The sequence below is a fragment of the Epinephelus lanceolatus genome, chromosome 3 (genome assembly GCF_041903045.1).
Source record: "Epinephelus lanceolatus isolate andai-2023 chromosome 3, ASM4190304v1, whole genome shotgun sequence".
NCBI classification, from domain to species: domain Eukaryota; kingdom Metazoa; phylum Chordata; class Actinopteri; order Perciformes; family Serranidae; genus Epinephelus; species Epinephelus lanceolatus.
The window spans coordinates 37,091,297-37,116,419 of NC_135736.1; the positions used below are offsets into that span (position 1 = coordinate 37,091,297).

General features: G+C 40.8%; 1 protein-coding gene across 10 annotated transcripts in view; it reads right to left on the reverse strand.

The window, feature by feature from the left end:
- tenm3 (teneurin transmembrane protein 3) overlaps positions 1–25,123 on the reverse strand; it is a 567,981-nt gene that overhangs the window by 139,777 nt on the left and 403,081 nt on the right. For all 10 annotated transcript variants that reach the window (XM_078166323.1, XM_078166324.1, XM_078166322.1 and 7 more), the window contains 2 exons: positions 20,575–20,842; positions 2,940–3,113 (listed from right to left, as the gene is read on the reverse strand). In XM_078166323.1, the coding sequence (XP_078022449.1) occupies positions 2,940–3,113; positions 20,575–20,842 (442 nt within the window). The remainder of the gene's footprint in view (positions 1–2,939; positions 3,114–20,574; positions 20,843–25,123) is intronic.

Genomic DNA, 25,123 nt, shown 5'->3' on the forward strand with positions numbered 1-25,123 from the left:
GTTACTGCCAAGATTCAGTCAACTGTTAAATGTTACTCAAACCTTCATACTGTCTTTGATGTCACATGTGACATTGTCGAGCAGGGTTGTTGTGGGAACTCTTTCTTGGGAGTCTCTGGTGTGTGTGAGAAGTGGCAGGAGGTAGCCGTACAGCTGCAGTGAAGTGCATGGTGTTAAGGATGATTAAGTTACTGTAGTCAGCCATAAAACTCAGGGCGCTGCATAATACTTGTAGCAAGGCCGTGTCTTATGTTAGCTGCCACAGAAGAGAAATAAAGTACTTGTTCATGCAGCATTACAATAGTGTCTCGTTTCCACTCTTCACCATAGAGTTGGCCTGGACTGCTAAGGCTAAAGCAATGCTGATTTAACCTTTTAATGCCATATCAAACTACTTTAAGTTAAACCCAGAGCTGTGTTTCCATGAAGAAAAAGTCTCATAACAGCATTTAGACTGAAAATACAAACTTTCCACAATCGAGGACATTTGATTACCTTGGTTACATAGCCTGCTGCTTTCGTATGTGATTCTATACCGTTCAAAACCCTGGCAGTATGATCGAGTTTGTCTTCTCACCAAATTACAGCAGAGTGACTAGAGGTGTCATTTTCTGAGAGTGACTTGTGAAATTTCGAAAATCACTGGAGGCTGGGATGCCATTAAATGTTCAGCAATAACATCGAGTCATGCAGTACACTTCGCAATGGCTTCTGGCTTCTTGAAATTGAAGGAGGAGATATAGAGCTGGAGAGATGGCAGGGGAGGATATGAGAGATAAGAAAAAGGAGTGAAGGAAAGGTAAGAGAATGAGAGGAAAGATGTGTGAAAACTGGAGCCAAGACAGGAAGGACACACTTAAAAAGAATGATATATCTAAATGTCATCTGTAAAGGAGAGAATGTAAATGCAGAACAAGAAATACTGAGTATGTGTGCATATACTCCAATATGTATGCATTGTATACTGTACCACAATATCCTGATAATGGCTAACTATACTGTACTGGATTCTGTTTCTTTTTTCCCCATTGTGCACTAATGGCAAAGACTTTTTTCCCCATTGTGCACTAATGGCAAAGACTTCACAATGTTGTCAAAGCAACATATCCTTATCACATTCAGGGATACCCCCCTAACTGTGTGTATTTGTGTGAAGCCTTAGCAGAAGAGGATCTGAAGTTCCTCTCTCTGTACTCTCTATGATGAAATAGTTCGTCAGAGCAGACAGGATGCTATTTAGGCCCAGTCCACACGTACATAGGTATTTTTGAAAATGGGGTTATTTCCTCCTTTGTTCTCAACATCCCCCAACTGAAGCACTGTCAGAGCATGTCAAACCAACAGGTGATGAAATAACCCACCGACACAAAGAAGAGGAAGATGTTGGCCAATCAGAAGCCTGAAAAAGCTATTATTGTAAGGCTACATGGAGCAGTGACCTCTGTAGTTCATTCTGACACCCCTGCCCTGCTATATAATAGAAGAGTAACTGTATGTTTGTGTGTAAACATGTAGTCCTTTAAGCAAGGTTAGAACCAGCCACATTTTGGCCACATCCACCACTTCACAAAATGCTGCCTCATTAGTGTTGTAAAAGCAGCATAGCTCATTTGGACAATAGCAGAGCCAATACCGTAACATACTGTGTGTCAGAGTGACAGGGAATGCAGTGTATGGTGCGAGCAGAGCAGAGAAGAGAGTTTTAGTGGTGGATGATCAAGTAGCAGTGGATGTACAGGGGAGTCTGCAGTTTGTGCACAAATACAGTGTATGCTGAGGCTGCTCAAAACCAACAGCAGTTTACTGTGTTTTGTTTCCCGGGTGCTAACTGGAGTGATGGAGGTTATCTCGGGAGCAACTATCGACTCTGGCCCCAGGGACCAAAACAAAGTGTCTTCCCTGCGGGTAGTCTTGTGCTTTCTGACCATGGTTGAAAAGCCAAAGCAGGAAAAACTAACATTTTTGAGGGCACACAAAGGAGGCAGTGATTCACAGTCTGGTGTCACAAGCCAAGAACCCTGTTGTTTCCTTCCTTCTACATGTCAACACTGCAAACAAAGATTCCTGAAAATCTTCACCCTGGAAGGAGTTTTATAAAAGGTCAGTTTTCAGTGACCTAAGACACAGTTTGCATGTGGACGAAAGGCCAAAACATATGGAAGGAGCTACAAATTTTCAGGAAATACTGATGTATATGTGGACCTGGCCTTAGAGGCACTAACCTCTGAGAAATACCCATCTGCTGACAAGCTTCTAGAAAGCTTATTCAGATTGTATACCGTTATTCATTATCAGGAACCCTTTCACTGTTTAATTTTGTGAACAACACAGCCAAAGAAGAGCCTTCTGTTTACTCTGATGTTGCATGTATGTTTTTTTTCCTAACTGTAGCTACATAGTGGCATCTGAAGCATACACTGAGGTAGCCAAAATGTCTTGGTCTAATATTGGCCAAAATCTAGATTGTTGGGTTGACACAGTTATGCCAGACACCCGATCACTGATGTGCAAGAATCATCCGAAGCAGTCTTGTCCCATTCCAGGAACTAACACTGAATAAAGCCCAAATTGCCAGTGCTCGACTTGAAAACTTTGTCAAATCTGGCAGCAATTTATTTTAACTCCCTTTGTGACTGGAAAGTAGGCTACTGTCCTAGCCATTGTTATTTGTCAAAAAATTCTAATGTATACCCAATGGAATAGCACAGAAGAAAAGACCAGCACCACTTCCACTGACAACTCCTTCCAACCACTACTGATTATGCTTGTGTTGTCATATGTGCATTTTTTTTTAACCAACAGTCAGAATGAGTCCAAGAAAACCATCCCATCTCAGCCACACAATGGTTTGTGTATGAACCTGGTTTGTATTTTACTGATAGCAAAAATCGAGCAGTGTACAACATGCATTTGGTTTCTTCCTGTTCGTGCAATCTCACCTCCATGAGCAGTACTTGGAGGATTTCTTGAACTTGAAGGCAGAGCGGGACAGGGTATTCCTCGGCAACGGCCTGGTGGGTGGGGAGTACACTGAGCCTGTTGCCATAGTGTAGCCAGGAGTTGCCGTGGAGAAGAGGGGGGTGGTGCCTGTACCTGTCTTAAAGAGGAAGTGCCTGCAGGGTGAGAGAAGAAAGAGAGAGAGATAAATTAGTTGGGGTACATTAGTAGGAGGACATTGGCTTTGTTTACATACACAGAAAATTAACTGCAGTACACAACTGTCACACACCATTGCCTCCGGTGGCAGAGTCAACAGTGTGAATTTTCATTAATGCCCTCCGATCCACAAGTGCTATAAGGTTATGCCACTTAACTACAGAGCATATTCACAGTTAGCAGCCCTAAGCTCTGTGTCCTGATAATGATCCATCCTGGACAGTAATAGAGGTTTTTCTGCATGCATTTCCATAAGCACTAATTTCCCAAAACAGCACTTCTGTCAAGTGCATATGCATGGCTATTAAGTGTCTGGTACTAAGAAGGATGATGGCATTTTTAAGTAACTTGACTTATGTAACTGTCTGTAAGCCATGAGGTATTAAAAACTGCTGCATTTTAGCAGTCATCAACAACTCCCAAAAAGTAGCTGAGTAGCCCAATAATCTCAGGAGATGTACAATATTACTTTTACCCAAATAAGTATGATTAGTGCTTGTTGAAGTGGTCTCAAATACAAGGAGTAAAGGATTAACTAATGTGGGTGGGACACAGGGTAGGTAAATTAGCAGAGTTCTTAATTGGCTCTGTGAGGCTGTTTACAAATCAGCTGCGATCTGATTGGACAAAACTCCAAGCACATTTGTTTGAGGTGGTAGTTTGACTGTAGTAACATTGTAGATGCTTTCTTGCAGGGATATTGGAGGTCTTTCCTTTTGTTAATACCTTGAATTCTGTTTATTCAACATGGCATAATGTAGAAAATGTTCACACAAATCTATGTTCAAGAACAGCCAAAGTTACATCCACCTTCAATCATTAGAAGGCCATCCAATCTCACAACTATAGCCCCTTTTACACTGCCTGTTCAAAGCAGGAATGTTGTGCTGTTATTCTGCCTCAACAGTCTGTATAAGAGGTGCGGAGGTAATAACAGCGCCCAATAGATGTCTTTGTAAAAATTGTAAGCCGGAAGTAAGGGACCACTGGGAGATTTGAAGGGCAGCTGATAGCAGTGAGCAGCTAACTCAAAGAACTAGAAAAGCAACTGAAAATGTCGGCTAAATGGGAAAACAATGAGGCCCGGGAGCTCTTTACCCTTCTAGCAAGATCAACTGCCTTCAACAGGGACAGTATATTATTGTTACTGCCATGTTATGCTATTGTTATTGTATTGAAAGTGCATGTTTAATGTCACACTAAACACCAATGCTGTTGTGTTACATGTCATGAGTCTTTTGCTTCTGGAATGCCAGCATGCTCTCTAATTTATGCCAGCATTGTTTGCTTTTGTAAAAAAAAAAAAAAAAAAAAAAAAAAGGTAAAGGCAGCATAATAGTGGGTCTTCATCTTGGCAGTATTGTGGGATCTGTGTGTTAAAAGGGCTTATGACTTGTCAGCAGTGCTCCCAGCTGCACATCTGCTGTAGATGCATTGTCACTGCTTCATGACTGCACCACCGATAAATGATTAGTCTACCCTGATGCACAGTGTTAACTGGTGGTGTTGGTGAGGACTATTCCTGAAATCCCTAGTAAGCCATAATGGTTGCCAGATCTCAACAGTTATTTTGGTGAGTACGGTCTTATCATAGCCAATACAACCAATGGCCAGAGCAATGAAAATAAAACCCAAACTGTGATTCTTGTTTTTCTTTAACAGAATCTGTTCTCAGATCTGTTCCCAGATCCCGGGTTTTTTGAAACTCCGACTTCCAAAACAAAGAGTTACTGAGACTCTGTGGCTGTTAATGTGGCTCATGTGTGTTTGTGCTGGAGACCTAAGAGGAAGCTCTGTTGAAATATTTAAATCTTTTTTAGCTTCTTCTTTCCTGCTATTGCTGCTTCACATTAAAAGCTTTCCACTGGCAAACCAGCAGGATGGCTTTTAGTGTGAAATAGGAAATGTGTTTGTCACCAAAGTAGAGGAGCCTCATTAGTGTTTTTTCTTTGCATAAAAACTGGCTTAGTCGACAGCCAGCTTAGTCTGTGCTGTTTGGATGGCATATCAGTTTTGAATATTGCTGGGAGGAAAAGTACAAACAGAAACAGCCACAGTGAGCTGAAAGGGCTGCGAGCGACAGGCTCTGTTGTTTGTGACCAGCACACTTCATTTAGATAAACAACTTTTCTTTGGTGTGCAATGAAAAACACTCACACCAGCAGGACTTGACATTTCATGGCCATGGTTTGACCCCACTACCTCCCTTACTATGGAAAAACCCCATAAGTTAGGTTTGGCAAAAACCTGAAATACTGAAATACCCTTAGGTTTTCATGTGTTTGTTTAACGTGTGACAAGGCAAAGTTCGCTTCCACTTTAGTTTTCACTGTCTCCCCAGCATACAGACTTTTGTAATCATGTTCAGCAGACAGTCAACACAGATGGAAAAAAGAGTATAGTGAGGCAAATGACATGGAATATATCATTGCAGTGTCGTTGTATATTCCATATACACCAGTGTTTTGTAGACCACAATGGCTGTGCCTCTCATACCAGTGTACTGTGTGCACAGTGGCCTGACAAAGCTTTATTATGCTCATTAACCTGATTAATGGAGCCTGTGACATGCTTTTTTTTTTTGTTCAATTTTACATCTCTCAACTCAAGCATAACCACCTCCTGCCACCGGTCCTGAACTAATTTATAATCCATAATTCATCCAGTATTCATTCTTGTGAAAAGTAAAATACAACTATGAGGTTAATACTTTTCAGGAATGTCTAAAACTGTTCATTAGGATGATTGCTTTAACCACATGTTAGAAGGCAAGTTTCTTAGAGTCTCATTAAGTAATTACTTTGTGGTTTAACCAAAACAAGAAACTCTCAAAACACTTCATATGCTATTTATTTAATTATTTCCCTAAAAGGCTGTCTTTGGAGGTTTCAACAGGAAAATTTCCACAAGAAAATCACTGGCAAATACATGTATGGCTGCAGTAATTACCAAGGTCACAATGTCTAATTAATGACAGAACTGGTTAACGAGCATCTGTAATTACAATCAGACTGCTCTCTAACAAGGCTGTGTGATTAACAATTAGAACCTATTATAACAAGGGTCCTTCAATTAATACCTGCCTCCAGGCAAGATGTGAAGAGAGAGATAGAGGAAGAAGACGGGAGTTTAAGTGGTATAAGACTGAATAACTGGGAAAGAGACTTGCTAACAGAACTACAGAGAGAAAGACACTGTTGCTTGTCTGCGAGTTCTCCTAGTGAAAGCACAAACATTTAATCAAAAGGATGGGACATATTCAGTGACACAACCTTACAACAACACCAAAACAAGAGATGCTATGCTTTTATATGAGTTGCAATCTCATGGCAGATATTCCTTACATTGCAATGACGGTTACATGGCAACATTGAATCATTAAAGAAGTGCAGACATATTCAACATCCACATAAATGAAAAAGATAAGTAGTGCAATATTTCCCAATGTACTTCTCTGACTTTGTTACATACACTATAGAGTATTTTCCCTTTTGCAGCTAATAGAAAACATGTTTTCAGTCTCCTAATTTATCAATCTGACACAAGCCTTTGGGAGATTAACAAGTATCTACTTGATGTGATGATCACCAGCTAAAGGTCAGAGAAAACCCATTAGTGTAAGTTTTCACTTTAAGTGGGGTGCAGAGTAAAATACTTGAGTGGTTCTCAGTTCTGTTCCTCAGGGCCTGCAGCAGTCCTATCTGCTAGTTAAAGCCATTTATCTGATGTCCCTGGTGTAAGCCAGTCCCTGACTGGATGGTCAGCATTAACAACTAGCAGGACTCTGGGAGTCTATTCAGCCGGCATTACATGAATCTCAGGTGATCAGAGTGCAATCATATAGTGCTTGACAACATATAATTGCGGGTTTAAATGTATCCAAGAGGTTACATAAAGAACATGTAAATGAGTTTGTGTTGCCATTAACTGCTGCTCTTGGAGACCCAAATTGCTGTGAGGGCGCAATAAGTTTACATAAACAGAAAAGCACTGTATTGTTATGGTGTTATCTGCAGCTGTTTTTATTTTGTCTGTATTTCTTGTTTTGTTTTTTAATGCAGCAGAAGCATGTGATGGTGGATGACAGTGGGACACCACTGTGTACAAAACCAATGCACTGGCCACTTTATTAGGTACACCTTTACAATCTAAGGTAAATAAATAAAAACAACTCTGCCACGAATCTTACTGTCATGAAAGGTGATAATTGCTCTTTATGTTTATTACAGAGACCAGCTGGTTGGTCTCAGATATAGCTGATCCTGTGCCAATCAAATTTTCTCGAATGCCCTGCACTATGGTTCATGTTGCAAACAGCAGCACAGACAGTAACTGACTATTGTCAGAGCCACTCCAGCATGTTCTCAAAAGTTGGAATTCATTTCTATGCATGCTGCACGTGGTTTAAAAGCAACTGTGTTAAGCTAATTAACAGACTAGGGTACACCTCCCAGATCTGTTTTAATCAAGTGGCAACCTTTGGGGCTGAAAATTGAAGCCATCACGGATGTGCCAAAAACTGTAGTTGTTTAAATGACCACTTGAGGCTCTCTCCAGAAGTCAGTCAATCCCCACAGCCAAGAAATAAACATGTTTTCAGCCTAATGTAAAAAAAACCCAAAACTTTTGGTTTCTGTATCTAATTTCCCCCTTCATGACAACTGTATGGTGGTTGAATTTTCACCCACTTACATTGTTTTAAGTTACACATAATTAAGGGCAGGCTGCTTTGAGTGACAGGCTGTCTGCCCTCACTCCTCCACAGTGCCAGCCTCTACAAATATGGTCACTTCTGGCTCCAAAAAACCAAGATAGCGGCGGCTGTCACGCCGAACTCAAGGCTTCAAAATGGCAGTCCACACACCAGTTAGTGGCATAACAGAGGTGTCCATAATTTTTACAGTCAGTGATATTAATCACAGAGTTGATAGGTAGCTCAAAAGTGTAGCATAGCAAAACTAATGCACATCATTTCATGTAAGTAGGTGGAAGATATTAAAACACTTAGCTCCTTAGTCTGGGGGGAATTAATCCATAAAAATATGGGTGATCTACTCCAATCGCTGGTTAGCCTATTAGTAAAGAATTAATGGTAACTCCGTAATGTAAGTGAGGGGTTAGATAGATCAGGTAGTTTATTCAGTGGCAGAGATTTTTTTAACAGGAGTGTTTGAAAGGAAAATAAAATAGTAACATTACTTGAGCTGAAAGGGAGCTGTCAATCAAACATGATCTGATCACACCCCTACAATCCTGAGAAGGGTTTGGGCAGCCAAATGAGCTGTGTTCAAACTAGGTAATTTATAAATTTTCACTCATTTATTTTATGGATGAGTCATGGGGCACTCATCTTTGATATCATATATGCATTTTTTGCTATTTCAAACCACGCCTCCAGTGGCTTTAAAAGAGTTTGCTGCAATAGAAAGCTGAGGATGACAAACCTTTTAAAAATCTTTTAGGCTACTGCATCTGCAAATACACACTTTCAAACTTTTTTATCAACTCAGTTTTCTCTTTTTGGTGTGCCACATACTGATAATCACATTCACACCCACATGCATGCACACAAAACCACACACACTCGCACTGACACAATTCCAATTACATTAGACAAACGGGTTTAGCTCAAATGTGGTAATCAGCAACTGCAGTAATGCACACCTCCTCAACACTCGAACCGAAAAACAGCCTCACATATTTTCAAGTTACATTATTAAGTTTCATATTGGGGAAGTAAATCTCAAAATCTTTATCTCCCGCAACTCGCCGCACATTATGTCTTTCCTTCCCAGTAGCTTTCATTGGATTTTTCTCACACATTGTATTCAGCCTGTTCAGTCAGTGTAGCTCATTTAACAATGACATAAAATCCTGTTAAAAGTTCACTGGTTTTGTGCTTTTATTTTCAATTTGTTGAAATTAAAAACTAAAACTACTGTGCTGTCTGGTGAGCTGTCTACTGTGTGTGTGTGTGTGTGTGTGTGTGTGTGTGTGTTTGTGTGTGTGTGAGTGCATGCAGGGGTAAATTTTTATGGCTGCAGCTCCATTATTTATCACCATATTAAACTGCCTCATCCCTTTGTGGAGTGTGAACGAAAAGTAGTCACATTTTATCATGCTTTCATTCAAAGTGAGACAGGACGAGATACAGAAGCCAGGTGTGGCCACTTGATCACGCACGCATGAGCATGACTACATGACTCTTCAGGAATGTATAACTTTGTATCTTTAACAGGTTTATATATAAAAAAAACAAAACTCTGAGAAAACTCCATGTATCAACAAACTCAAATTAAAAAAGCTTGTTTAGTAAGAAAACAGCTGTCACTGATATCAGCCGAATTAAAAATAGACAACAATCTGACAACAGTGGTGGTCTCCCTTGAGAAACTAAACTGATTTTCCACTTGCTTTCATATTTGTTTTTCTATTTTTGCCACCACTTCCTGCCTTTCATCACCAACCTCACTTTCATATCAATTAATTATGAAGTTGTAATTATCTGGGGTAGTGAAGCTGAACACTTCGAAAAACTGTGGAAAATCCTGATACCAATAAACCTCAACTACATATCTGAAAACACAGCTGCAAATATGATTCAAACCAACTGCAGAAAATGAGCCAAAACAGAGGGGGTTAAGGGTAGACGGACATGATGTTGACATGTGATAGTCTGCAGTTCGTCATGCTTGGAAAGCTGAGCGTGATAAAATGAATTTTGGACTGATGGTTATATTCAGCAGTTTCTACTGGTGTTCTTTACGAGTACACCAGAGAAACAGAAGGACATTCATCATGCTTAGCTGAAATTACAGGGACAGGAAATGAAATTTGTTTTTGCAAAATCTGTCACCATGAAGAATTACAGTTTACCAATACTCTCAAACATTTGAGTCACGAGTTTGTCTCACTTTGCATGTAATTAGCAGTGTCATCTCAAATGTGAAAATGCAAATAGTCAACTTTGAATGAAACCACGAAATATACTGTAGAAGTGAAGCTTTGGTTTACCTACAAAAGCCTCGACTCGACAAAAAGACTCAGATTAGATCAATTTTGAGGATAAAACTCAATCCTTGTGCTGTTTAGATTTATTTTGCATGAGACGAGACACCTTTTTAAGGTCTAGTGTGTAGGATTTAGGGGAATATATGAGCAGAAATGCAATTCAGTACAATAGCTATGTTTTCTTAAGTGTTTAATCACCTGAAAATAAGAATTGTTGTGTTTTCTTTACCTTAGAATGAGCTATTTTCATCTACATAGAGAACAGATTCCCATTCACTGAGATTGCCGTGTGTCACCACCATGTTTCTACAGTAGCCAAGAAAGGACAAACCAAACACTGGCTCCATATAGGGCCATTCGTGTTTTCACTTCAGCCACTGTAGTTCACAGCCCCTCCTTCTGTGAAACTGCTTCATTGAGTGTTTTCACCAGTTTAAATAACAGGGTCCATTTGATTTGGAAAGGAGACCTCTGCAGATCAATCGTCTCCTGGTAAAAACCTCCTGAATGTCTGGATCAGAAATAAAGTGAGCACACATTAAGTTATCAGAGGAAATAGGTGAGCACACATTAGCAGGTGTTGGGTTAGTGACCCAATAATGACATGCCCAACAGCGAAGGAAAAACACTGATTTAAACACTGAAACTGCTTTACGCCCTGATCACACAGAAAGCATTTTAGCAGTTGGAGGCGCCTTTTGCTTTCTAATGAGAATGAAGCTTTTTGCTCACAGTTTTTGCATTGTGTGTTTCTGTGCTCTAGGCGCCTGGTGTTTTTGCCGCAGTGCTCTGAAGTCCTCCAGTTGAAAAAACTTCAACTCAGAGTGGAAAAAAGCACCATGTCAACTGTGTTCCCATTGTTCAATCAGATTACTTGAGAAGCGGGCCTTCTGTGGTGGTCACTACAACAAGTTAACAGTTGGTAAACAATGGAGGAGAAACAGGTGGTAGCAGCTGCTGGATACCCAGAGCTATACGGCCTGTTGATAGACAGCAGGTTGTCAAACTGCCCTTGAGTCATCCTAAAATATGCCTGGAAACGGTATTCACCATGATCCACCCTACTTTTTTAGGGTATCATGTACCCACACAGATCTTCGTTTCCCTGTGCCCAACAAAATATTTGCTGACAGCCTCTCACGCTCAACTAGCTACAGCAAGTGTCTGTGCATTTTAGTAACTCGCTACTAATTACTGTGAAATAAACAGAATAAATAAACAAACAGTAGACTGATTACATGGGAAGGTTAGAGTAAGGAGGTGATGGGGTGGCTTTTTTTTTTTTTTACTGATGGCATTCAGTTAAAAAGGCAGTGCAGTGCAGTGTTTTTAATCATGTGCTCCATTTGTTTTGGAGAGAAGGAGAAATGTGTGGATAATTTGGCTCCCGTTAAAAAACCTCTGAAGGAATTCTAACTTGGAGAAGTTTCAGCTGGTTGCAATCTGCAATCTTGACCACTAGATGCCACTAAATTCCCCTAATCTTACGCACTGTTCCTGTAACTATGTAAATCAGCAGCTTTGATCAAAGAATACTGGTCCTGGTATTCCCATTATCCCCACTCCAAGTTACAGTCATATCAATCTAGCCATAGTTGGCAGCTGAATGCGGAGCCAGTGCTTCTTGTGAGAGCCGAGACATGAGGTTTTCATAATGCTGCTGCACTGGGACATTTACCAGAACTGGGACTCTCCAAAAGCACAAACACACTGTGGGGCTGCAGACAGCAGACTAACTAGTCTATATGTCTTTTATGAGCGTTTAAGTGCAAGTCAATTACAGCAGACAGACAGAGCGAGGATAATCGAGTGTAAAATGACTGTAACCACCATGTGCTTCGCTGAGGGTAGCATGTTGTCAACCATAACTAATCTGAGAGCCCGCTAATAATAGAATCCCTTCAAATGCACTTTTCTACAACCTGTTTGCATTACATTAACACTATTTACACTGGGCCTTTTAAGTGTCTTCGACAATAGGAATGACACAAGGATGCTGTGTGTCTTGGTGCGAGTGTGTGTGTGTTAAAGTGTAACAAAAGCGAAAATGCAGGCAGGTTACGGATCCTCAGGGATAGAATGACTGTAACTAATGCGTGGATTGTAGATGTTGTATATACCGTAGCTGGCATGTCTAACACTGTGACAATAGCCAATGAACAACAGCTTTCTCCATACATTCCCACACACACACACACACACACACACACACACAACCACTGCCTACAGTATGTGGGATGAAAGGATAATTTAATTTACCTTTCAGCATTTAATTGCTCTTCCTCTTCATGCCTAGAATCATGCAAACACCCACACCAACCTACAGAAACGAGTGCCTCTGATTTGTGTCTTGTAAATTGACATTGTACATAATGTCCTGTCAGGAGAGCAGTGAGTTTACAGTGTAGCATAAAATCTCAGATATTTTTTGAATTTGATTTATTTCATTTACTTATATTAAAAGTTTACAATGTGCTAGCATTTGCGCCGACTCCCAAAACTTCACAGAGGCCTCCTGAAAATCTCTTTTGGACTCCACGACAACATCAAAGTGAATCAAAAGCCTGTTTTCAGTCTTGCCAATCTGCTGTGTCTCTCCTTTAGATTCCTCTTTGTCACATTTTGAGGATCTAAAGGTGTTGGCAGCAACATCTCAACAAAAACAGTATCTTGTAGGTGAAGTGAGTGGTTCCCAAAGTGAATAAGTAAAAGTTGCCATGGTAATGTTTTTTTTTACTGCTTAGGACTATCAGCTGTTATTGCAATTGGCCTTTTATATTGAGTGCTTATTAAAATGTCTGGCAAAAGTTGCAGAAGAAGAAGCCAAACTGAACTGAGGAGGAGCAATGTGTGCTTTCAGATGAACGTGCCAAGAGAAAGCAGATATTCTAAAATAAATATGGTCCAGAAGAGTCATCCTGTCTGAAGTTAACAATGTGCTAGCAAGATATAACAGGCCAAGAATGAATGAATGGATTTTTTTTTTTTTAAATCATCCCTTTTGTTAAAACAAGTTGTTATTGAAAGTACCTTAAGGTTTATTCTTTTGCCAAGGACATTCATGCAGCAGATTTGTTTTTCTTTTGCCTTAAGAATAAAATCATAAAGGCTTGGGTTAAGTTAAATGTGTGAACTGCTAAGGAAAGTATTTCTTTGTTGTTAACAAAAATGCATGCATGCTAATTAAAGATGTAAACACTACTTCTATTGATAATAAGCAGTGCATTAAGACATTAGAGCAACAGTCACTGTTGCACGCGCGTGTGTGAGAGAGATTGACAATCAACACCTGCTCAATCTAGTGACCAGTTGTGTCGGGTGTCCCTTGACACAAGTGCACGCACATGAATGTGTGTGTGAGTGTGTGTGGGTGTCAGAGGGTACAAGATGTGTCTTTGAGAGAGCATGTGTGTGTCAATGGAGGGATTACCACCTCTAAATGAGGACATTCACACTCTCCTGTCATATCTCACCCCATTCTCTCCTGCCTTTATCTCCTAGGTACCCACTAAATGCCCATAACACACCTCTTTACTTTCCCTCTCTGCGACAGCTTTTATGTTCTGTCACTCACAATGTCAGCTGCAGCTACACATACACAAAGTGGAGCTGAAACGAAATCAAATCCGTGTCAGTGTTTAATATTTCAACTCCAAACAAGACATTTATTTGATATTTTTCTCTCTGAGTCTTCTGTCATTTTTGAAAATATAGAATTTGTTTAAAAAAAAAAAGGCTGTACAATTGCTCCATCCCGTTTCCCTGGAAAAATGGTAAACACACATTTTCTATATTGTCCTCAGACAAATGTTGAGTCATTTAAATATATTTTATTTTCATAATATCTGTATATTTGTTCCCTATTCTCACTAGAAAGCATCATCCCAGATTCTTTCAATCTATGTAAATGGGTTTGTATGATGTGCAGCATGGTGGGGAATATTGTGCCTGTGTGATGGCAATATGCTGGGAGCAATATATGAATTGACGTCTTCCTGTCACTGCATAGTTGATATAAAAAGAGCGTGATGGGGGCTTTTAGAAAGTGAGAGGAGGGTGAGATTTAAAAGACTGTGAATATGGCGAATGTATTTGGCTTTCAATCTGGAGAAGTGTTTGTAAGTTCTGTGTATAAATTTGATGGCGAGCACTTGTGTTATTCTAAACACTCCAAGGTTTATTCTCTGTCAGTCTGCTCACAAACAGAGGAACATATGCCTCGAGCCTGGTTTAACAGTGCGATCGAGGACGAGAGAGACACAGTCAGGGTATCATGTAAAGTGTGGGTATATGTGTGTATATCTGACTGTGTTAAAGAGAGCCAGAGAGAACAGTACAACAGTATATAGGGTAAAGGTATGTGGCAGTTGGTGAGTGTTTTGTCTGCAAAGATTAACTATAGAGTCTATATGATACCATGGCTGTTTGACACACACACACACACGCACACACACACACACACACACACACACACACGGTCTATCTGATACCATGCGAGCTGACAGGAATGTTGAGTAGAGAAGCAGCCACTGTTTAAACAGAACATAAACCTGGGTGAGACCGGTGTGTGGGAGTGATACTGATCTTTACACCTGGTCCAGTCAGTGTGTCGATCTCCGATATGAAGAACATGATCTCGTTTTACTGATGACATATTTACTGTAGATCTGAGCCATGATACCACATGAGTTGTGTATGGGAAGACTGTTTTACAGCTTCTCATATGTCCGATTTTATACTCTGACTTACTGATACTGCTTGCGTACTTTGCCACATTCAGAAGGCGGACGACGGACAAAGCTTTAAACTGTCAAGGGGAAAACATTTTTTCTTTAAAAAGGGAAAATATTCAAATGAAAGACAGAGCGACGCTGACTGAAGAGTGTGAAACTTGAGTTGCTGATGAAATGCAGCTCCTTTGAAAGGGATCTAGTGGTTTGTACTTGAAAGATTGACACAGGTTTGAACTTGTGTTTTAGGCCAAATTGCTGATGAAATGTGACTGAGAGGAGGCATAATATGGGAATAAAGAGTGGATGATCTTGAAAGCTCATTGAAACTGACCTATCACCGGCCAGTGTGCAGCAATAGACCATCATCTGCCTGTTCATCTGCCACATAACTGCGGGGCTGTTACAATGAAAAAGACGATTCAACACAGATATGAAGCCTGATGGAAATGTTCTGCTACCAAAGGTATTTATTAGATTAGATCTTTTATAATTTCTCTACATTTTTTTGCTCTTTATGAACACGGTCAGACACAGTTGTTGGGTCTGTGGACCTCCGAGGCTTAGCCCTGAAATATTTGAATGAATCTGCGGCCATGATTCAATCAGCAGATGTTGCAGTATCCATAAGTTCATTACACAATCTATATCATTATTCTGTCAAACACACAGTTAAGTGTCAAAAAAAAGAATTTGCCTCCTTTAACATACATTGCATATTTCAAACAATGCGTAACCTGGCTAAACTGCATCCAGTTTTGAACAAAAAATTAAGCTGCTGTGCATCTGAGTCAGGAGCTAATTAGTAGAACAGCTATTATCAGTTAGTTGGGACCTGGGACAGAGGATGAGTCAGCTGATCTGCAGGTTGGACTGAGACTACAGAGAACTGAAGCTGGCGGAGACTTCAACGCTTCAGTGTAATCATTATCATCTTTACCAGGGACAAGATTCAAGATTCAAGACCTTCATTTGTCCCTGAGGGGTGATTGGTTTTGCCACAGTCGCAATAAATAAAAAAATCAACAACACATGGCTAGACACACACGATTAAAACCACACATAGCTGCGTAACCACACATTATAACAAACAAAAACAAAACATAAATAAACACATATATACAGGAGTGAAGAGGGTGAAGACAGGACGCACAAAATAAGAGTATTAGTAAAGATAAAAAAGGGGCATGGTTGGAGGCATGCTGTCCAGGAAATGTTCTTGAACATAATGCTTATATTTTTTAATCAGTCAGCATGATCATGTGGGAATTTGGCATGACCTGAGTTTAGTACAAAACAATTCCATGTGTGATGAACAGTAACGTTTCTGGGCTTTGCTGAAAACACTCTTGGCTTTAGCCCAGTGAGTGTTCCCCTGACACCACCAGAGAACTTGATCTCATGTTCTGTTACTTCTTAATGTGCTTATAAGGCTGTTGGGTTCACATTAGTCAGTATAGATTAACCATCTTACAAAGCAGAGAACAATAAGGGTTCGTGCTGAAGTATTTTTTTTTAATTTAAAACTATTCTATGTAAAATGCTTCAAAGCAACCTTGTGCGTAATACTTCACTGAAGTGAGTGTTTTGGCCTGTGAGCACTTAGAACTAAGGAACAACACACTGAGAGCATATAATACAAAATTCAAATTAAATATCGCCTAATGAACCTTTTACAGCCAGCCCCGACTCTTGTGTTATGTATCTGTATGCACAATTAGTAGGAGATGAAATTCTGAATTACGGTAAGTGGAAGTAGCTTATGTTCCTAACATTAGATCAACCAATTTTACACTCAAAGTTAGATGTTTTTTTGGCAAGAAACTGAGAGTACGATAGACAGACCGACTACTAGTGCAGTCCATACATCTCTGAAGATGCTGGATTGGAGTGCTGACTGAATGTGTGTGATTTGCTATGCAGGGAGTGTCCCAAGTCACACAGCATTTATTTTTCAGCTCCACCCCACAAGCTGATAGTTTTTTTTCTTACCCTCTCTCCTGAAGGCCTCGTTTTATCTCCACGGCTGTCCGAATGTGTGTGTGTGTGTGTGTGTGAGAGAGAGAGGGAGAGACGTACCCTTTCTTACACAGACCCTCATACATACCATGCTCACAGGGTCTGTCTTTTCAGTTGGGGGGTAGGCTCAGTTTTGAAAGATGATGCTCTGAGCTGTGTGTGTGTGCATGTGTGTGTGTGTGTCTTTCATATGAATATAAAGCTGAGCCAGGGACGTGGCTTGGCTGTCCCAAAGGCCCAAATACTCTCCAACACAGACATGCAGCCAAAATGCTGGGGGTCGTTAAGATCCTAAAGGCAGACATTTCCCCCTCTATCAATCTATCAGCATTCCCTTTTTTCTCTCAGGGAATGAGACAAAAGAGGGTGAGACAGAGAAAGAAGAAAGAAGGAAAGAAAACGCTGGCTACAAATTGTCTGGTGAATTAAAGGTGAAGGTTAAAGTTTCCCTCGTAAATTTTATGTGTGTGAGTGAGTGTGTGTGTGTGTGTGTGTGTGTGGGTGTGTGTGTGCCAGACCTTCATAGGAATATAAAACCACACCAGGGCTCATGGTTTGGCTGTCCCAAAAGTCCACCGATTCTCCCAAACACACACGCACATAAACACAAACACATAGCCCACATGTTGGGAGTTACAAAGGCAGACGTTTCCCCATCTATCAATCTGTCACTCTCCTTTTCTCTCTGGGTGAAAGACATTAACGAGAGGGGGACAGAAAAAGGAAGAAGGAGCGAAAGAGGGAGTGGGATATACATTGTCTGGTGAACATAGGGTCAGGGTTGCACCCATAAATTGCGTATTGTGTGTGTATGTGTGTGCGGACAGCTCGGGGGCAACAGGCCTTTATACAGTCGCCAACATGATGTTACACTCTGCTGGAGAGAACAGTGATTTTTAAAATATCAGAGAACCGTGAGGGGAGTTTGTGTTCGACAAAGACAGAGAGACAGAGAGCTACAAATCGTTCAGCGAACAAGGTTCACGTTATCCAATAAAACCCGTGTTACAGCTGAAAAGAAATACACACTGACCTCGGGATGGTCTCCATTGCTTTGAACAAACAACTGGTATTAGAACGCTGAAGCACTTCAGCAAAAAAAAAAAGCCAATTTACTATATATTTGGATTCACAGTCTGCCTAAAGAGATCAGGAAAAGAGCAATGTACTGATGGAAGTGTTTAGAGGTTGACTGGATTTCCTTTCAAGCTATTTTGTGTGTGAACTGCTGGGAACAGATTAAAGTTGCATGGCCCCTAATTCAGTTACATAATATCCACTGCATATAATAACACCAGGGCTCTTGACTGTTACCAAACGATCGCACATTATACATGAATATTTTTTTTGAGCATGCAGGTTAAAGTTTCACATGGTAGTTAAGGTGACAGCTGACTGATACATGGGTCTAACCTGAGTTGAATACATAGCGGAAGGTCTGTATTACATACAGTAAGTCTGGTATATGAAGTGTATAGTGTATAAACTATGATACATGCTCTGTCTCACTCCCTCTTCATCTCCTTGCAGTTGTCGTACTCACACACCTGAAGTTACATCCAACTAACTACTACTACGGCACTGTCGGCAGAACATCAGTATAAGAGATTGTGATGTATATTACAACGTTAGGAATATCTGCTGCCTTATATTCCACAGACAGCACAGCTCCCTCACTGGAGCAGCAGCTCCAGTCTCTTGGCCCGTCTGTGGCACAGCAGCCTTCAGTGTTGATAGGCTATTACTTGTGATGTGTACTGAATCATATAGTGCTGTGGGCGGGACACTGAGCGAGGCTATAGAGTGATGACTGACTGCAGACAGAGAGAGTTGGCTGCATAAGAGCCAACGTAGTGCATTTTTCTATTAATTTACTTTTCAGCCACTGGATATAAAAAAAAACAAACAAATAATGTCAAATAAAAATAACATATAAGGGTGCAACCAACTGTGAAAGTTGGTTTCACCAGTGCTACCAGTGGAAGAGGAAGCCTGAAACCCTGCACACCCCTCCATCTTGTGCCCCTTTGACCTCTTTTGCCAGCCATATTTTAGATGTCTAATCTTTGTATCTTGAGAAGCTTGTGATTTCTCTAGTAAAAGCTCTTTGTGAGTGCCTTTTTCCAGACCTTTAATGTAACAGACCACAACTTTTTTTGGCTGTGCTGCACCCTTTATATCATACAATAATAATCCAACCATAGCCATCAAGTATGAGAGGGCCCATATATTGTGGGAAAAATCCTATACACAGAGAATGCATAACAATTTGAAGTAAACATAAGGACGGAGAAGAAATATACACAATTTCATTCTCCGTATAGTTTCTTTATTATTAGCAACAGTATATTGGTTCAGCATCTATGTTGGCTGATTGCCACACACATGTTTTTAAATCTTTCTGCTGGTATCCCTCACATACCAAAACATCTAAGTTGTCAGTCCATTTCACTTTGTCACACAGCCAAGTTCAAATCAGCGCCCCCCTTCCTTTAAATCTTTTATCCAGCCAAAATCTCTCATGAATAAAAAATAGGGTAAACAGTATTTCCTTTTCCTTTTAATGAAACAAGGGTCTGGCGAAGAGAGAGCTATCGTCTCTGTAAATTTGGGAGGATCTCCAATGGCACAGATGATGAAGTGGCAATGCAGTTTCAATTTTAATACTGGTGTCACTCCACATGATGCTCATAATACATCACACGGTGGCTGCGTCGCACAGTGACAGTGAAGGCTTGGAGTTGTCACATGAAATAAGATCCACGGTTTGAATACAGAGGACCACAGTAATGATCACTTAGACTCTTGATGAATCACTTGAATCTGACTTATTATTAGTCTGCTCTTAATACTCCTCTACAGTGATGTATTTCAACAAATTTGATGCAATTGTATTCACCCAATTTGTGCTTTATCATGGCACTTTCTGAATTCAAAGTAGGGTTTCATACAAGAAAATAATGTTTGTCAGAATGGAAAGGAAGAGATCAGGACTGGCCATCTTATTTATCTTATCCCATTATTAAAGCTTGACTGCATTCACTATACTACACATCTGTTCACAGAGGAGAAATCTACATGAACGAGTCAATCAGGCCTAAAACCCCACAGCATATCCAAACATTATCAGCCCATTAAATGGCTGTTATCAGCTGTCATGGGAAGCATAGAGTTAAGGTACTATGGCCGTACTGTATTTACATTTATTAAGTCTGCGTAGGGAGGAGGTTGGGTTGGATGAATGGGTAAGGAGACTGCTTTTCAAGTCCCATTTGAAACCAAAAGTATCACAACTTTATGTAACATATTTTTTAAAGGTTTTCCAATTTTGGTTTGCTGTTTTTTTTAGGTATATTACAGCAACGACCATTGGCTTCCAGTTTGAGTACTTGTTACACTTGCTAAGCCTTAATTTACTTGTGACTTGACACACAATGCACTTTCATCTTTGTCTTCTTAGGGTAAAGAGTTGTTCAGGATGTAGAGGTAAAGTGTGCTGCTTGAGGATACTTATGTTGGTGTTGACATTAAAACTCAGGTCCTCTCATTAAAGGGAAAGCCCCACCCAGCATCACTCAGTGACTCACATGACTCTGGTGACCACAGCTATAGCACAGACAGATGAAATGTAAAGTAAGATAGTAAGAAGTCAGCTTACCTTGTTTCCAGAGGCACATTGCTACCCAGCACCCAGCTGTCTTGCAGCGGGACGCTCTCGGGGGGCGTGGTCTGCAGCTCGGCTGGTGATTGGCCGGCCACAGGGGCCGGGCTTCCAGTAGGAGGGGTTAGCTGCCGCGTTGAATTCAGTGACTGGCCAGCGTGGTGCGTGGAGCCCAGGGATTGGTTGAGAGCGGTTATTGAGGGCTGCTGGCGGTGAGGGGGAGGTACCGGAGGCAGGACGGAGCCGTGGTGATTGGATGGTTGCTCTGTCAACAATAAAGAGGAAGCATGTTTAGAGGGATGCTTGTCTTTGTACTGCTTTATAACACTTAAATGTATCCTCATCCTGTACAGAACTGTGGGGTGAAAATATTGTTAAAAGAAAATTGCCAAAGAATGCCACCCAACACAGACAGGAGGCAATTCTTTGCTTGTCAACTCAGCCGTGCCTGCCTCTCACATTGTCAGGTTCGCAGTATTTTGCAGTTTTTTACTTTGAGTGTTGTTGCAGTGCTGTCTTTGATAACTGTGCTGTTTAGCATTTGTTTCAGGGAGAGGATGGGTTTGGTCCTTGAGGACCTGTCCCCTCCAATCATGAATAGACATCTGCATAGTTAACGGGAGAAACTCCATCCCTTCAGATTACATATCATCATCCAATCAAACACAATGTATCATCTCTAAGGAAACATAATTGTCGGCACCTCAACTGCAGAAAGAGAGAAACAGGCTATCACAAACTGTTCATCAAAGTAAATATGAATTCCTGTCAAGCAGTAATTGGCACAAATCTAACTATGGTGCCTATAGCTGTTCAACCTGTTGAGATGATACCGGTGATTCTTCTTAGAGTCAGACAGCCCCTCTAAATATATCAGCCCTGAGGCTACAGATGGACAGATTGAAGACGTTGAGGGAGATCAATGGCAGAATATTACTTTTTATGAGGACAGCCATGAAATTAACTGTTAAAAGTAAGAAAATGTTCTGACGTTCACATACATATAGCGTTCTGTGTGTGTACTGGGTAGACTTTGTGTGTGTGTCCCTCTGAAATTATTATGTTTGAGTGGTTGTTCGTAAAAGTGAATACATGTCTCTTAACAGACTGCAAACCTTTGCAGTTTTCCTCTAAATCCTGTTTAAATTTGCATTAGCAATGGCAAAGTTCACACACAGCGTCACCCAGTCCTTTCATTTCCTTTGTGTTATATTCCAGCTGAGTCCCGAGGTGCCATTCCCCGGAGCAAACGACCACTTGCAGAGTCAGGTGTTCAGTATAACGTCTTTCTCGTTTATTGTCTATGTCGGAAGAGATTTAAATCAAATGTATCATCGTGATGAAGAAATAATTCTCCTCTCTCTGCCGACAAACACTTGTTGAATATTGATGCCATGTTGTTCATTTTCAATATCATCTGAGACAAATGTATGAGAAGCTTGCAGCTGTCAAATTCAACATTTACTGACTGTGGGCTTCGATGTTAACCACTATGTAAATTTTCTCGCGGTGTATGGGCCGGTCAAGGCTGGTGAGAATTGTAACCCAACGCTGCGTTCAGCTCAGCCAGGATGAATACTGATCGGTGATTGGCCTTCACAAAACCCTGCTTCGTTTTTGTAAAAATATTTGTTCAAAGTTGACCTGGCTTCAACTTTTCCCTGCTGTTTTTTTTCCCAGTGCTTTTTGGCTCCTTTTCTGTCCTTAGGGTGCTCTGAAGGAAATGAATGGCAATGCTGGTATTTGATTTGCATAAAGAGCATCACGTCTCCATTTCCCAGCCCTGCTGTTATTCATTCTCCACTGCCCTCACTGGAGAAAACAGAAAGCAAAGAGAGAAAAGGAGGGATATGTGCAGGAGCAGTAGGGTGGGCGAGGGAGGGCTTTTTGTTTGTGGGGGGAAGTACTCACTTTCTCCCTCTCCCTCTATGTCTCTCTCACTCTTTCGCTTTCTCTCCATATGCTGTTTTGCCGGCTTAGTAATTGCTCCACTTATGCAAACCTTCAAGGCTAAATGCTGAAAGTCACACACACACACACACGCAAAGTCAGGATTTCTGGATGAGTGTTCAGGCATCATTAACAAGCCACATCTGTGTGTCATCACTGCAAATGTAAATCTAAACACCTTTTATTCACTCAGATGGTGAAAAGCAACACACACACACACACACACACACACACACACACACACACACACACACTACTCTGGGTTTGCCTAATAAAAAATCTCAATGAGAGGGAGGCAGGGATATTTATCACTTTGGCTGACAGACAAAGAGCTACCTTGGTGCAGCAGATTGATAAAGCCTAATATCAGAATGTGTATTCTTTCCCCCCAAAAAATCAGGCAAACATTCAGGCAAAAGCGAAGGCATGTATGAACCAACTCATTTAACGAGTGTATGCTTAAGTTGTGATTTTTTTTTAAAGGTTTAGTGTGTAGGATGTAGGGGGATATAATGTCAGATATGGAATATAATATAATACATTTTCTTTAGTGTATAATCACCTGAAAATAAGAATCTTTGTGTTTTCGTTACCTTAGAATGAGCTGTTTATATTTACATGGGGAGTGGGTCCTTGTCTACGGACACAGGCATGTTGCACCGCCATGTTTCTTAAGTAGCTGCCCCCAAAACTGACAATCCAAACAGCTCTACATAGGGCCATATGTTTTTGCATCAGCCACCTTAGTTAGCAGCGCCTCTGCAATGACTTTTTAATGTGAAACTGCCTTACTCAGTGTTTTTACTGGTTGACATCATCAGGGTCATTTGCTTTGGAGAAGAGACCTCGGCAGGTAATTTGACTTTAGTAAAAACCTTCTGAATATCGACACAAACATGTTGACATCAATGCGAGACAGGTGTGTGTGTTTCCTGCTCCGGCTCCTGAATCTAAGCCTTTAAAATCAGAAACAAACACTTTTTCGTCTGATTAAGTCCATCTTACGACGTCGTTAGTGTCTGCGCCTGGAAACCGCTTAGACGCAGCTTTTTTCCACTGACTGGAAGCAAGAGATCAGCGGCGTCTGTGTACCTGCCCGCCCGCAACGTGAGCCTGGAAGTTGGCTGAAAGATAAAATATCTAAATCTTACACATTAGCAGGTGCTAGGCTAACGGGCCGTCTCAGATATGCCAAACAGCTTTGGAGAAACACTGATGTGTAATGTGATATTGCTTTCTTCAGTATTTTTACCAGTTTCAATAACCAGGCCTATTTGTTTCGATGAGAAAAAGACCTCTGCAGATAATTTGGATCCCAGCAAAAAAAAAGACCTGAACACTGAAGGAATTCCAACCATGAAGTTGGATGAAATCGGTAATCCTCACAGCTAGATGTCACAAAGTCCTCTTCAATATTCCACACTGTTCCTTTAAAACATTTTCATGCTCAGAAAACAGGAAAATGCAGTGACAAAAAAAGGAATTCACACCAATTGAATGACCTTTAGATACAAATGGCAGTATTCAAGTATTTTATCTAATCGCTTCGTCATCAGAGCTCCTCACAAAGCTGCTGAGAGCAGCTTTTACTGAGAAATAAGACCCACATTGCTAGGGATGAAGTTGTTTCACTCGGCCCACAGTGAAAGGTTGGTTTGAGAACAGTTTTTAAGAGTGTCCATGAACCATATTAATGTTAGGAAAGAAAACCTAATTAAAAACTGTACTAAATGCCCTATCTAACAGTGTAACAAAAGGGAAAAATTATTTGTCTGTGCTCCGTGATTCGGATCCACTCCAGAGTGTAACAGGTTCTTTCCTGACCCATGCAACACCCTTCCACCAAGAGGAGGAAGTTTTTTTCCAGCAGTTTTTTCATAATCCTGCTGAGAAACGGACAAACAAACCAAACTGAAAACGTCCTCCTTGGTGAAGGTAAAAATCAAATGGCCAGCATGCTGTGCGTTTCCATGTTGTACTGTAACTGAGATCCTGGTTTTGTGTGGATGTGAAGAGTCACAGCCTGCAGGGACAGCTACTGTGCCCCAGCAAGTGACATCCAACTGGGACTTGATGCCTCTCAAACAGCAGCCTCAAACAGCTTTCCAGAAAAATACAGGAGTCATCAGTTCAGCCTGGACACTGACAGTGACAAGTATTTTCTGGCTGCCACCAAAATCACCTGTGTGTTGACACTGTGACATTTTTTTCTGCTTGGTAAACATGTCATCGTCTTTTGATGACGCTGTTACCTGGACCTGCATCACATGTGTGACATCTACACACAGTCCAGCCCAGTGATGTCCACTAAGCCAGCGTTTTCTGTGTAATGTGAGAGTAAAGGGACTGCATTCATGTGTTTCTTCAGCTGACGACATTTCGCTTCATAAATTTCTCTTAATAAAACCTAGAGGTGTTAAGAAATAGAGCTGATACAGGCATTATTTTTAGGATTCCCCCCATATCAGCCAGTAAAGAGCTGCTCATAGCCTTGAGATGTTTTGTGAAAATGGCCCCAGAAGTGTTACATAAATCATTCATCCTCATTTGCCGAAAACATTGGCGTGGTATCTAAACAGTCTCTTGCCTGATTTGT